This window comes from Miniopterus schreibersii (genome assembly GCF_964146895.1).
Source record: "Miniopterus schreibersii genome assembly, chromosome: 8".
Lineage (NCBI taxonomy): Eukaryota > Metazoa > Chordata > Mammalia > Chiroptera > Miniopteridae > Miniopterus > Miniopterus schreibersii.
This window is the reverse complement of record NC_138109.1, coordinates 44,027,990-44,041,007: the sequence shown is the minus strand read 5'-3', so window position 1 is coordinate 44,041,007 and position 13,018 is coordinate 44,027,990. Positions and strand designations below refer to the sequence as shown.

Here is a 13,018-nt window from a genome sequence, read left to right as displayed (position 1 = left end):
ACTGATTAATTTATATACAATGTGCTTATATTTTATATCTAATTTAATTATTAACTACAATAATTAAATGTTTAACTTTATCAGTAATATGTTGATTTGGGTATTTAAAATGAATTTGTGAAGAATTAATATCTTTTCTCTAGTAGAAACTTTTAAGCTTTTTATTTGGAATAATTGTAGATTTATAGAAATGTAAAGGCAGTACAGAGTTCCCAAATTCCTTTCACCCAGGTTTCCTTAGTTTTAGCATTTTACATAACCATGGGACATTTGTAAAACATAAAAAATTTATTTTGGTACAATATTACTAAACTACAGATTTTATTAAGATTCCCGGTTTTTCCACTAATGTTCTTCTTTTTGTTCCAGGATCCAATCCAGAATACTACATTGCATTTAGTGTTAGTAACTTCTAATATTATATAATATTTACTTATTAATCTGTTACTTCTTAGAGCTTAGAGTATTGGAGCTATAGATTATTATGTTGTATGTTGTAGATTATGATAATATGTTATTTTATATTACTTACAATATAACAGCATGTTTTTAAAAATGCTGATCGAGGCAAGTTTGAATGGATGAATAGTAGACTTGCTGAGGTCAGTAGAAAATCATGAGGGAATATTTGTCCCTCAAAAATTAAAATGGCCATATTTTCAGCTTTATTTTTCTTTTTTTCAAGACTATTTCTTTCTTACATAGTTGTATTTCATCTCATATTACAGTTTACCCATAGAGTTTATTCCCTATTTATCACAGATACTCAATAAATATTGGAGAAACAAATGGATTTTTTTAATTGAAAACAGGATACATGATACAGCATGACTTAATAGAACCCCTTTTGTAAACTATTTCTTAAGTCACAATTCATTCTGATTTCTCTCTGCTACATTGTTGGTCACGTAGTGGGCCCGCAGAATGTTGAGGTAATGAATGATGATTTGTGAAATTGGCAGTGAATGAGGGTTATAAAACATATCGCCTCTGAAATCATTTTTAAAAAATAATGTTTCAATTTTTGCAAAATTCTGAAATACCCTTTAGGGATAATTTATTTATTTTTATTTACTTGTTCATTCATTTGTTCTGTCTTTCTCTTTTTAAAGGATATTTCAAATAATTGTCTTACAACTGTTCCTGCTAGTTTTTCTTCTCTATCCAGTCTGGTGCGACTCAATCTTTCCAGTAATCAACTGAAGAATTTGCCAGCAGAAATAAGTGGAATGAAAAGTAAACCTCTATTTTAAAAAATACATATATTTGAAGTTGGTGCAACTTACATTTAGAAAAATAAATTTTAATACTAGTAGTTGCAGAGCAGTAAAATAATAATAGATTTATTGTGGTAAATATAGACAATAGCAGTTAGTCAGATTTTCTCCAGGCCTTTATTGTCTATCAACTTCCTCAGTAATTAACACGAAAAAGATACTTTGGCATATCAAAAAAAGGAAAATAAAATAATATTATAAATTGTAATAAAATGTTATACCTGAGAAATTGATTAAGGTTTTGAGCTATGCTAAATTTTCTTTAATTTATTCAACATTCACTAAGAGGTTATTCCCCTCTCATAGGTGTTTCTGCCTGTGACATATGGTTATGTCTTAGCTGTATCCTCCTCGTAGTTCATAATTAAAATGACAAGAGATAGTCTACTTTTGTCTAAAGTATGAATCCTTTTTTTTAAAATGTTAAAATTTAGTGTTTTTACAGTTTTCCATTGAGCCATCATATTTAAAGTATAAGGTACGTTTTAGTACCTTTTAAATAAGTATACTTAATCTTAGAATTATTGATTTAGAGTCCAAAATCATTAAACTGATTTTTTTGTTTAAAGACAAAATATTATTATTTCTTGGTTGATGACCACAGTGTGTGTTAGCTGTAGACTGTTTACCTTATCTAGTCTATTTTGCTAATCATATAAAGGTCCTCTTCTTTTTTTAAGTCCCCCTCCCTTTTGTAAAGGAAATCATAGAAGTGATTTTGTACAGTTGATTACAGATCATTTTGAGGTGAATTTGTAAAATTGTGTATTTTATTTTAGATTAATAGTTATTTGTCATTTATAATAGGAATTCAGAAGTTATAGCTGCATAAGTCAAATTGACATTTTAGGGAGCCTTTACTTGTGATACCAATAGTTAAGACTGCTTGTCTTTGTAATTTTTAAATAAAGGTATTAGGAAGTAGAGTTAAACATAAAACATGGTATCTGGAGTGAGTATATAAGAAGCATGTTTTTTGTTTTTTTGTGTGTGTGTTTTTTTCATAAATTGAGTGGAAATATCTTGAGATACATGAAAAGATGGGAAAATCAATAGAAAAAATACTTTGAATATACAGCAGTTTTCCTAATATACTGTATAATTAATTATCAGATGCTTTCTGTCCTTCAGCCATGACAGTGACACGTTTAAGCTATTATCAGTAGGACATTTAGTAGTTATTTCACTATTAATAACTGGATCCTCAGAACAATACCTAACATTTGTATGGTTCTTTTTAACTCAAAATGCTTTACTATAAAGTTTTGCCATCACAACAGTTCTGTCATTTACAGGAGATGCATATTATTTACATTTTAAAGATTCATAAACCTAGGCTTAGAAATTATGTTATAAATTGTAGAGCCAGGGATTGAGTCCTCTTATTCCATCCCCACTGCTCTTTCCACTGCATACTGCTTGTATTTGCAATCAGGGGTTTTTAGATGCAAACATTTGTGAGGAGGAGAGAGAGGAGAGAGAGAAAAAAAACACATCGATGTGAGAGAGACATCAATTGGTTGCCTCCCACATGCCCCTGGATCGGGGCCGGGGATTGAACCTGCAACCCAGGTATGTGCCCTTGGCTGGGAATCAAACCCATGACCCTTCAGGTGCAGGCTGACTCTCTAACCACTGGAGCACACCAGCCAGAGCCAAAGTATTTTGTTTTTTAAATCCTATTAGAAAGATGATGTGGACTATTATTAAATATTAATTTTAATATCAATCCTGTTTGATTATAATTAAATGAAAAAATCTTAGTTCATGTTCATTTAATTCAGTGGTATTCTAGGATTCTTGATTACTATAGCAGTATACAATAGCACAGGTACATAAGTTCTCATGATTATATTTTTTGAATGTACATAAAATTATAGACCAATCTTTTTTCTCTATTAAAGTAATTTAATTTTTTGCTAAACATGTATTACAGGATTAAAGCATTTGGATTGTAATTCAAATATGTTGGAAACTATACCTCCTGAATTAGCTGGCATGGAATCACTGGAATTGCTTTATTTGCGGAGGAATAAATTACGTTTTTTACCAGAATTTCCTTCTTGTAAATTATTAAAGGTACAATTTAGTTGATTATTAAATAACTATATATCTTCCAAAAGTTAATTATGAAAAAAAATTTTAATTTTGCTTTACATTGGAAATATGTATTGTAAGTGCTATGTTTTTCCTATATTAATGGTTCTCAGAATTTTAATATGACTAAAATACATTGATCGTGTTATTAGTAATAGATTAAAAAAAAAAAGAAATAACCAACTTGAAAAATAGAAATTTGTCCATTTTATCTGATGAGTAGTTTATAACTGGAGAAGTAGTAGCTGATGAGGCTAACATGGTACTTTGGGGCCATACTGTTGGAGACCTGGAATACCAGCAAACCAGGAAGGAATATATATCTATTTCTGTAAGTTGCCACCTCTCATGTTTACCTGGTCATAATCAGTTCTGTTTAAAATTAATTACTTTCCTTTGGTTATAAGTATGTAGCATTAACGTTGTCTTTTAAATTTGCCATGCTTTTCTTTCCTTTGTGTACACTTTTATGCATTAGTGTTAAAAAGAGTTTCCTCTTACACAGGATGCTGATGTTGTTATAAGAACTGAAAAAGTTATAATTTATAAGATGAATTATCCATCTGGTAATTCTAGATACTGTTAATGGGAAATCAGTATATATAATAATTACTATTGAAAATGTTGAATAACAAACTGATAACAATATAAATAACTTTTAAAATTTATACTGATTTGTTTTAAAACTTTAATCTTTCATCAGTAGAGTTCTCAGATTTGTATTTTTATTAATTCTATAAATGTAACTACTAAATCATTGTTTTTCTTTGGTTTTATAAACTTAGAACCTTATACCAGGTTAAACCTTTAATTATTTTTAAATTACTTGAAAATTTCTTATTGCCATTTTTCTTTAGCCGTAAGGTAGCTTAATTGTAATTTAAAAGTTAAGCATGTTAGTAATTAGGAAGTTATGGTTTTTCTATGTGCTTTTCAGTGATTCAGAATTAAGATTTCAATTTTATTTTCATTATGTAGTATAACATTGATTACAGAAATACACATGATTGATCTTTGGTTTTGTAGGAATTACATTTAGGTGAAAACCAAATTGAAATGTTAGGGGCAGAACATCTTAAGCATCTGAATTCTATCCTTGTGCTAGACCTTCGGGATAACAAGTTAAAATCTGTTCCAGATGAAATTACACTACTACAATCATTAGAAAGGCTTGACCTAAGCAACAATGATATTAGTAGGTAAGTTTAAAGATAAAATGAATAAGAAATTATGTCTGTATTTGGTTATAATTAATAAGTTAAAATATTTGTAAAACACGTAGAGTTCTTTTTCTAAATTAAATTTAATAAACATTATTGAGCAGGTATCATGTACAGACCTACAAAGAATAATTAGATATTGGCCTTGACAGCAAACTTATATATTGATAGAATGAGATTCATTTACAAGTTACTCTGACCTATTAGAAAGCAAGCTCTCAGAAGGCTGCATTTTTATCTTTTGTTCACTGCTCTAGCATCTAGATCAGTGCCTGGATACATAGAAGGTTCCTGATAAATACTTGTTGAATTTGTTAGATGCATGCAAAGCCATGGAAGAGATATAAAATGCTTTGGGGCCTTGAAGTAGCTGCAGGAATTATAAGTTATTGGGAGGTGTCAGGGTAGACTTTGTGGAAGAAGTAATATTTTTAGATGATCTTTAGGACTGGGACTAGGGTGAGGCAAGTTCATTGCCTAGGGCACACATTTAAGAATGTGCTCACTTTCACAGTCATGCTTCATTCTAGTCCCACCATGTGATCTTTAAAGGATGACTGCGATTTTCAAGTTCACATGTAAGATGATGAGAATGAAACACTTGGCATGAGGAAACTGTGCAAACAAAGCTTTTGAAAGCTCAGAAAATTGTGGAGATGTATTCAGAGAACAAGGAATCAAGTTGAATTGATGAATATGTATGTGCAAGTAGGGAGGTTATGAGAATTTAGGGCTTAAAAGATAAGTTGAGGCCACGTGGAAGAGGTCCTTGAAATACCTATGAAGTGTCCCTTTTCATTAGTTAAGAGGTGGGGAACTATTGAAAGATGAAGAACAGGACCAATTTTATTGTAACCTCATTAAAATTAAATTGGAGATAATGGATAGGATACATTGGATAGGAGTGGTTTTGTAGGGGAGAAATCTAAATAAATTCTATTAGATTAATCTAATAATGTTTAGCATTAAGGAACACTTTCTAGTTCCAGTTCACTGTACTGACAGCTTTGTAGATTTCTCATGTAATAACGACCTAGACTGTGTTGAAAATGGGAATGGAAAGAAGAGGAAAGATGTGAGAGGTGTGATGAGTTAGAATAAGTAGTCTTTATCAGTTGATTGCCTGTGTTGGAGACGGGGGAGAAGGAGGGTAGTGAGCAAAGAATCATAACAAAATGTTATAAAATTAGAATATGCGGGTGGGGTGGGCAAATGTAGGTACAGTTTTGAGTATACAAACCACAGGGTTTATTTTTGTATTATTATTTTCCATATGAACAACTGTAAACCTACTTTTGCCCCACCCTGTACTTAGAGATGGAATTATTTCTATAGATACAAAAAATATGATTTAGACTACCTGTTAGATGTCTGAGGTTTTGTGTTTGGATGTCAAAAACATGGTTTGCTATTCATGGAAGGTGAAAGGTTAGGCAAGGCAGGTTTTCTTCTGTGTATATTTTAATAAGCATTTTTAAAAATTATAATTCTTTTCACAATGTACATATGGCATATGGTATGTCTTGGCCATAGTTTTGAATGCTTGGACAATGACACTTTTAACTTCTATTTATGACAATTAATAAGTGACCTGGATATCCCTGGAAATACTTACCTTACAACTAGTGAATGAAATAATATCTTGCCTCTTATGTATAATGACATGTAAGTTTTTCCACATGGTAGTTTTATTTTGGCTACTGTATAAAGACAATGGAAAGCAAATATTTAAAACAAAAACTATGATACATAATATTAAATAAAGTAATTGGTAGAAATATTTCTGACACATATGTTCCTCTTTTTCCAGAGCTCTGGATATAAAGTGTATCTATACCTATATCTATCTATATACCTGTATCTATACATCTATATGTCATCTATATCTGTATCTATCTGTATCTATATGTATGTCTGTATTTATCACAGAGCCTAGAACATAATGGTAGTTAATAAGTATTAGTTTCTCTCGTTACCTCTAACCTCATACTTTCTACTTAGAAAATTCTGTTCATTGTGTACCTCTCCAGAATCTCCTCTAACCAAAATATTGATTCATCATACTGCCAGCAGAAAATTTTTTATAAAATACAAATTATCAGGTTATTCTTCTACTAAAAAGCTTTGATGGTTCTCTGTTGTTATAGCACTGTTCGCCAAATATGGCTATGCATCAGAATCACTAAGAAGCTTTAAGGAAAAAAAATACAGTAGTCCCCCCACTGTCTGCCAGAGATATGTTCCAAGACCCCAGTAGATGCCTGAATCCATGGGTAATACCAAACCCTATTTATAGGTTTTTTTTCTTATTACATACACATATATGCGTATGATAAAGTTTAATTTATAAATGAAGAACAGTAAGAATCTCTATTGATGGGATTGTAGAACTGTTTTGGGTTTTGTTTTAAACAGTTCCTAGGAAATTTTGATGCCTCTGGTTTTCCAGCAATTGGGAACCAGTGTCTTGCAAAATAAAGGCCAGTCTTTTTAGCATAAAATTTAAGAGTATCTCACAGTCAGACTTGATTTTCTTTCTATATCATCTTTCACTCCTATAGGTGTGCTGTTCTCAGACTACACTGAATCCTAAATGTACTGACTTTATTTTGTTCCTTTACCGGAAAATGCCCTTGTCCTCCCTTACTGATGGAATCCCATTTCTCTTCTTAGGCTTTGCTACTCCCTTCTCCCCCTTGCTAATTTCTATATCACTACTTTCATAGCAACTATACTTGTTAGCATTTGTATAATTTATATACAATAAAATGCACTAATTTAAGCATACGATTTGATGATTTTTGACAAATGTATATGTTTGTATAATCATCGTCACAGCCATGCAGAACATTTCTATCTCCCTAAAGTTTTCTCATACCCTTTGCAGTCTATCCCTTTTTAATATCCCACTCTCCAGCATTTACTGATGTGCTTTGTTACTGTAGTTTTGCCTTTTTTATCACACGATATGTAGTTTTGTGTTTGTCTTCTTTCAGGTAGCATAAGGCTTTTGCGATTCATTCATGTGATTGTGTGTATCAGCAGTTCATTTTTATTACTATATTGCAATTTATTCATCTCATCACTAGTTAGTTGATGGACATTTGAATTATTTTTAGTTTATTAGCTATTGTGAATATTTATGTAAAAATCTCTGTGTGGACATTATTTTCATTTCTCCTGGGTAAATCTAAAGGAGTAGGATTGCTTAGTTGTATGGAAAGTATATGTTTAACTTTAAAAGACTCTGCTTTCCAGAGTGGCTGTACTATTTTAAATGCTTACCAGCAACATAAATGAATTCCTATTTATTATAATTTTCTTAGCTGTATATGTCTCTTTTTTTCATTGTTGAACCGAGAACTCTTTAAGGACAAGAATCTTGATATCCTTACACCAGTACCTAGTATATTATAGATGTTTACCTTTGAGATTGGATATCCAACAGGTTATCTTTTTGTGTGACAAAGATAAAAATTTCTTATCGAATGAAAATATGAATTGGGTGATTAAAATCTTTTTTTTTAAATTTGGGAAGAATTTTATTTACTTGCTTGAAGGGCAAAATTAAACATTTAGTATCAATGAGAATGGCTATTTTGAATCACTGATTCATTAAAATTTATACAGTATATTGAACTTTTAATTTTTAGCACTAGATACAATTTAGTGAATATTTTATAGATCACATTCTTTTTTAGCAATCACAATATGGCAATTTCAAACAAATCTGGTTTTTCTTTTACATGTACAGCATTTACCTTAAAGGGGAATATTGTAGGCCTACATTACTTGGGTCTTCTTTGACACTTACATATATGTTGTTAGTTTTATAGTCAACTGTTTGAGTGAATTATACTTACCCTTAATGTTTTGCCTGAAATCAATTTAATCTTTTGTAGTTTGCCCTATTCATTGGGAAAACTTCAGTTGAAATTCCTGGCTCTAGAAGGAAATCCTATGAGAACCATTCGAAGAGAAATTATGAATGTAAGCATATTTAGAAATCAGCTTCAGTTCTTAAATTCGAAGTTCAAATGTACATGTTGATGTAAAAAACTTTAAGAAATGTCTTAGTGAATATGTGTCTTTTCACCTTTTCAGAAAGGGACCCAAGAAATCTTAAAATATCTACGAAGCAAGATTAAAGGTACTTTTCAATTTTCTTCTGTGTTTTGAAGGAGAATATGAAAGGTAGTGAAGTGTTAATAGTACATTAATGTACATATATTTTGGTTATAAATAGAGGAAATGATTCTTGACAGGTGTGGCTCTAATTCTGAATCCATATAGGCCATAAGTATGTTGAAGTTATAAAAATATCCTTAAATCAACAATAATAATGTTCTGTCTTTAATATGTTGATTTGTGTGTTACAGTGTACCAATTAGAAAATGTAACAAAGCAAAATGTAACTTTTATGGTATAATGTATGGGTATTATACATATATGTGTATATATATATATACACACACATACATATATATGTATACATCTGTATGCATATATGTATGTGGCATAATGTGTGAGTTTTATATATATGGTATAATACATAATTATATATAATAATATATATGAGTATATATAATATTGATTGGGAAGTATATTAACAGGTATTTGAATATCTTCTGCATTTGCTGAATCTGACAAAAAAATAAAGACAAAACACATTTTTCAGGATATATTCATTAAGCATGAACATTTACCAAAGGAGAAAATGATACTACAAATTTAATTTTTAATGCTTCACTATCTTTTCTAGTATATGCACTCAGTGCTGTACATTTACCTATAAACACTCCTTTTACTTCATCCAACAAATTTTGTTAAATTGTGTTTTCATTTTCATGTAGTTAAAACTAAAAATTTCTCTTTAGATTTTTTCTTTGAACCACATGTTATTTAGAAATGTCTTGTTTATTGTTTTTTTAAAATAAGTTTTTATTGATTTCAGAGAGAGGAAGGGAGAGGGAGAGAGAAATGGAAACATCAATGAAAGAGAAACATTGATGGACTGCCTCCTGCATGCCCCGTACTGGGGATTGAGCCCTCATCTTGGACATGTGCCTTGACCAGGAATCAAACCAGGGACCTCCTGGTGCATGGGATAGTGCTCAACCAGCTGAGCTACACTGGCCAGAGATGTTTAGTTTAATCTCCATATATTTTAGCATTTTCCAGTTGTCTTTCTGTTACTAATTTCTAGTTTAATTACATTGTATTTGAAAGAAGACATTGTATGATTTCTATTCTTTTAAATTTGTATATTTAAAAGTTTCAGTGTGAACATATGTTTTCATTTTTCTTGCATTTATATCTAGGAGCAGAATTGCAGGGTCTGTGGTAACTTTATGTTTAGTCATTTGAAGAACTGCCAGTCTATTTTACAAAACAGCTGCACCACTTTTTATTCTCATCAGCGTTGTATGAGGGTTTTGATACTTCCGCATCCTCACCAACATGGTGTTTTCTGACTTTCAGATTCTAGACATCCTGGTGGGTGGAAGTATCTCACTGTAGATTTGATTTTCATTTACCTGATTACTAATGATTTTGAGCATCTTTTCATGTGCTTATTGGCTACTGTACATCTTTGGAGAAACGTCTGTTCAGATCCCTTGCCAATTTTAAATTAGATTATTTATCTTTTCATCAATTATTTGTAATAGTTTTTTTATATAGTCTAGATATGTCTCTTGTCAGATATATGATTTGCAAATATTTTCTAGCCCACTATGGGTTGTCTTTTCATTTTCTTGATGGTGTTCTTTGAAACACAAAAGTCTTTTTGAATTTCGATGAAGTCAATTTTTATTGATTTATTTGCTTATGCTTTAGGTTTCATATCTAAAAATTCTTATTGGAATCTTATTTTATTAAGATTTTTCCCCTACTTTTTCTTCTAAGTTTTATATGTTAGGTCATTTATGTCTTTGATCTACTTTGAGTAAATTTTTATGTGTGGTGTGAGATATGGGTCCAATTTCGTTTTTTATTTTTATTTTTATTTTTTTGCATGTGGCTATCCAGTTTCCCTGAACCATTTGTCGAAAAAACGATTCTTTTCTCATTAAATCGTCTCTCCATCCTTGTTGAAAAGCAATTGACCATAAATGTAGGGTTCATTCTGGATTCTCAGTTTTAATCCATTGACCTCTTTCTATTCTGTGCCAGTACTATGCTATCTTGATTACCATTGTTTTGTAGTAAGTTTTGCAATCAGGAAGTAGCTCCTACTTTATTCTTTTCTCAGGCTTGTTTTGGCTCTTCTGGGATTCTTGCAATCCCATACGAATTTTAGAATCAACTTAATTTCTACAAAGAAGTCAGCTGGAATTCTGCTAGGGGATTGCATTGAATCTGTAGATCACTCTGGGGAATATTGCCAAGGTAGTGTTAAACAGTCTCTAGATTAGTAAGAGGGTTGATTGTGTGTGAATGTGTGAGTATGCAGAAATGTTAGGAAATGTCTACTGAAAATAAAATCTTGCATTTGTAAAAAAAAATTTTAAAAATCTTAATGCAGATAATATATTAAAAGTTTACTGGATTATGCAAATTGCCAGGTTTTAAATGATTGGGGGTAACCTGCTCCATTGTATCTTAAAATGAAAAGAGAAGCATCTACCTGTTTGGTAGACATTTTGTGGGAAATAATCCTGTTTTGGTAGCGGTGTTAACATTTTTTTTCTAGTGGACCATATTATTTTGCTTAAGAGGAAGGATTCCTTGTTGTTTCTTCTGAGACAATTTAGTTATCCTTTGAAGGTTCTTTCCTACTTCTAAGTTTCCTTATGGTAGGATTAATTAATAGATTTTGAAGCCATATTATAGTAACTTTATTTTCTGTTAATATTAAATTCAAACTCAGATTTGAGTGATTGGAAATAAAGCATACGACTAAGGACATTCTCACCAATTATATCAAGAAATCATATATATTATTTTTATGCATTTTCATAATTTTTCAAAATGACTTTGTACTATCTATGTGTGTGTATGTGTGTGTGTGCGTGTGTATGTTTTATATAACTTTTTCCCCCCAGATGATGGACCTAGCCAAAGTGACTCTGCTATTGAGACTGCCATGACACTACCAAGTGAATCCAGAGTCAATGTACACGCCATCATCACATTAAAAATATTAGACTATAGGTATGTGATTGTTTTTTTTATTATTTATTTTGTTAATCCTCACCCAAGGATTTTTTCCCCATTAATTTTTTAGAGAGAGTGGAATGGAGAGGGAGAGACAGAGATACATCAGTTGGTTGCCTCCCACACATGCCCGAATGGGGCCAGGAATCGAGCCTGCAACTGAGGTACATGCCCTTAACTGGAATTAAACCTGAGACCCTTAAGTCCCTGTGCCGATGCTCTGACCCCTAACCCCTGAGCCAAACCAGCTGGGGACTGAAATTCATTTTTTTAAACATAACAAAATGTAGGAAATTTTCAGAAATAATCCTTCTGGAAAGGACAAGGGTGAGGAAGAGTGCATTAGTATGCTTCACTTAGAATAATAGCAGTTGTAAAAACAGTGATGAGATAGAAGCATATTAAAAGTACAGTGAACTTAAATGCCCATTCCTTAGGTGGTTTGTGTTTGTTATGCTAAAGATAAATCGGTGGTTATTAATAGTAAAATTTTTATAATAAAGTACATTTTGCTATTATAAAAAATAAAAGTGTGGCAGTATTGGTTGGTAATAAAGTTTTCTGACTGAAGCATCTAGAGAGGATTTATATTGGTGGGGAGGGTCTATTTTGGTAAATAAGAAATAAATATCATTTAGTTAATGAACATCCCAAGCAGGCAAAGCTTGAGAGGTTGTATCCTGTTAATATATCTAAATGAAAGTCAAATAATATCATAGTAATAATGTGCTCTGGTAGCACATATATTCAATCTGAAACAATTACAGTGTTGGTATATAAACTGAGACAAAGCCTAAAAATTTTTATATATTATGGAAGTGTATTTGACTGGGGAAAGAAGATACCTACGCAACGACTAGGAGTGGTTGTCAAGTGTTCTATCAGTAGTGAGGCAACAATGATAAAAATAACCAGTACTATCAAAGTGATTGCAGTGGTTGCCTTGGTGATGTAAGGGAAATACAGTGGTCACTCAGGTCATATGAGTGACCAGGTTTGTTTAATCATCTACACAGCCAACTTCAGTATCTGGCCTCTTTTCCTAATGTATCAGTAGGAGCCACCATCTCAGCAGTCAGGATACACTCTTCATTTCAGATTTGTTATCTTTCATTCACCTTCTTCTCACCTCTTGTCTGCCACTCTTGTGTATGTTAGAAATCACTACTCTAAGCCAACTGCCTTCTTTGACACAAGGTAGTAAGTATGCTTTTTTTCATACTTATATTTGTGTTTCTCTTCTCTCATGCCATAGCATGGCAACCT

The 13,018-nt window shown here is 31.5% G+C and overlaps 1 protein-coding gene across 2 annotated transcripts in view; it reads left to right on the top strand.

Annotated features, from left to right (window-relative positions):
* The window catches only part of LRRC40 (leucine rich repeat containing 40), a 37,375-nt gene that overhangs the window by 11,886 nt on the left and 12,471 nt on the right, over positions 1–13,018 (top strand). Inside the window, exons 5-11 of one of the 2 annotated variants that reach the window (XM_081145972.1) lie at positions 370–401; positions 1,113–1,236; positions 3,214–3,356; positions 4,401–4,573; positions 8,497–8,584; positions 8,699–8,744; positions 11,641–11,749. In XM_081145972.1, the coding sequence (XP_081002098.1) occupies positions 1,230–1,236; positions 3,214–3,356; positions 4,401–4,573; positions 8,497–8,584; positions 8,699–8,744; positions 11,641–11,749 (566 nt within the window). In that variant the 5' untranslated portion in view covers positions 370–401; positions 1,113–1,229. The remainder of the gene's footprint in view (positions 1–369; positions 402–1,112; positions 1,237–3,213; positions 3,357–4,400; positions 4,574–8,496; positions 8,585–8,698; positions 8,745–11,640; positions 11,750–13,018) is intronic. The other variant, XM_081145971.1, reaches the window with a different exon arrangement.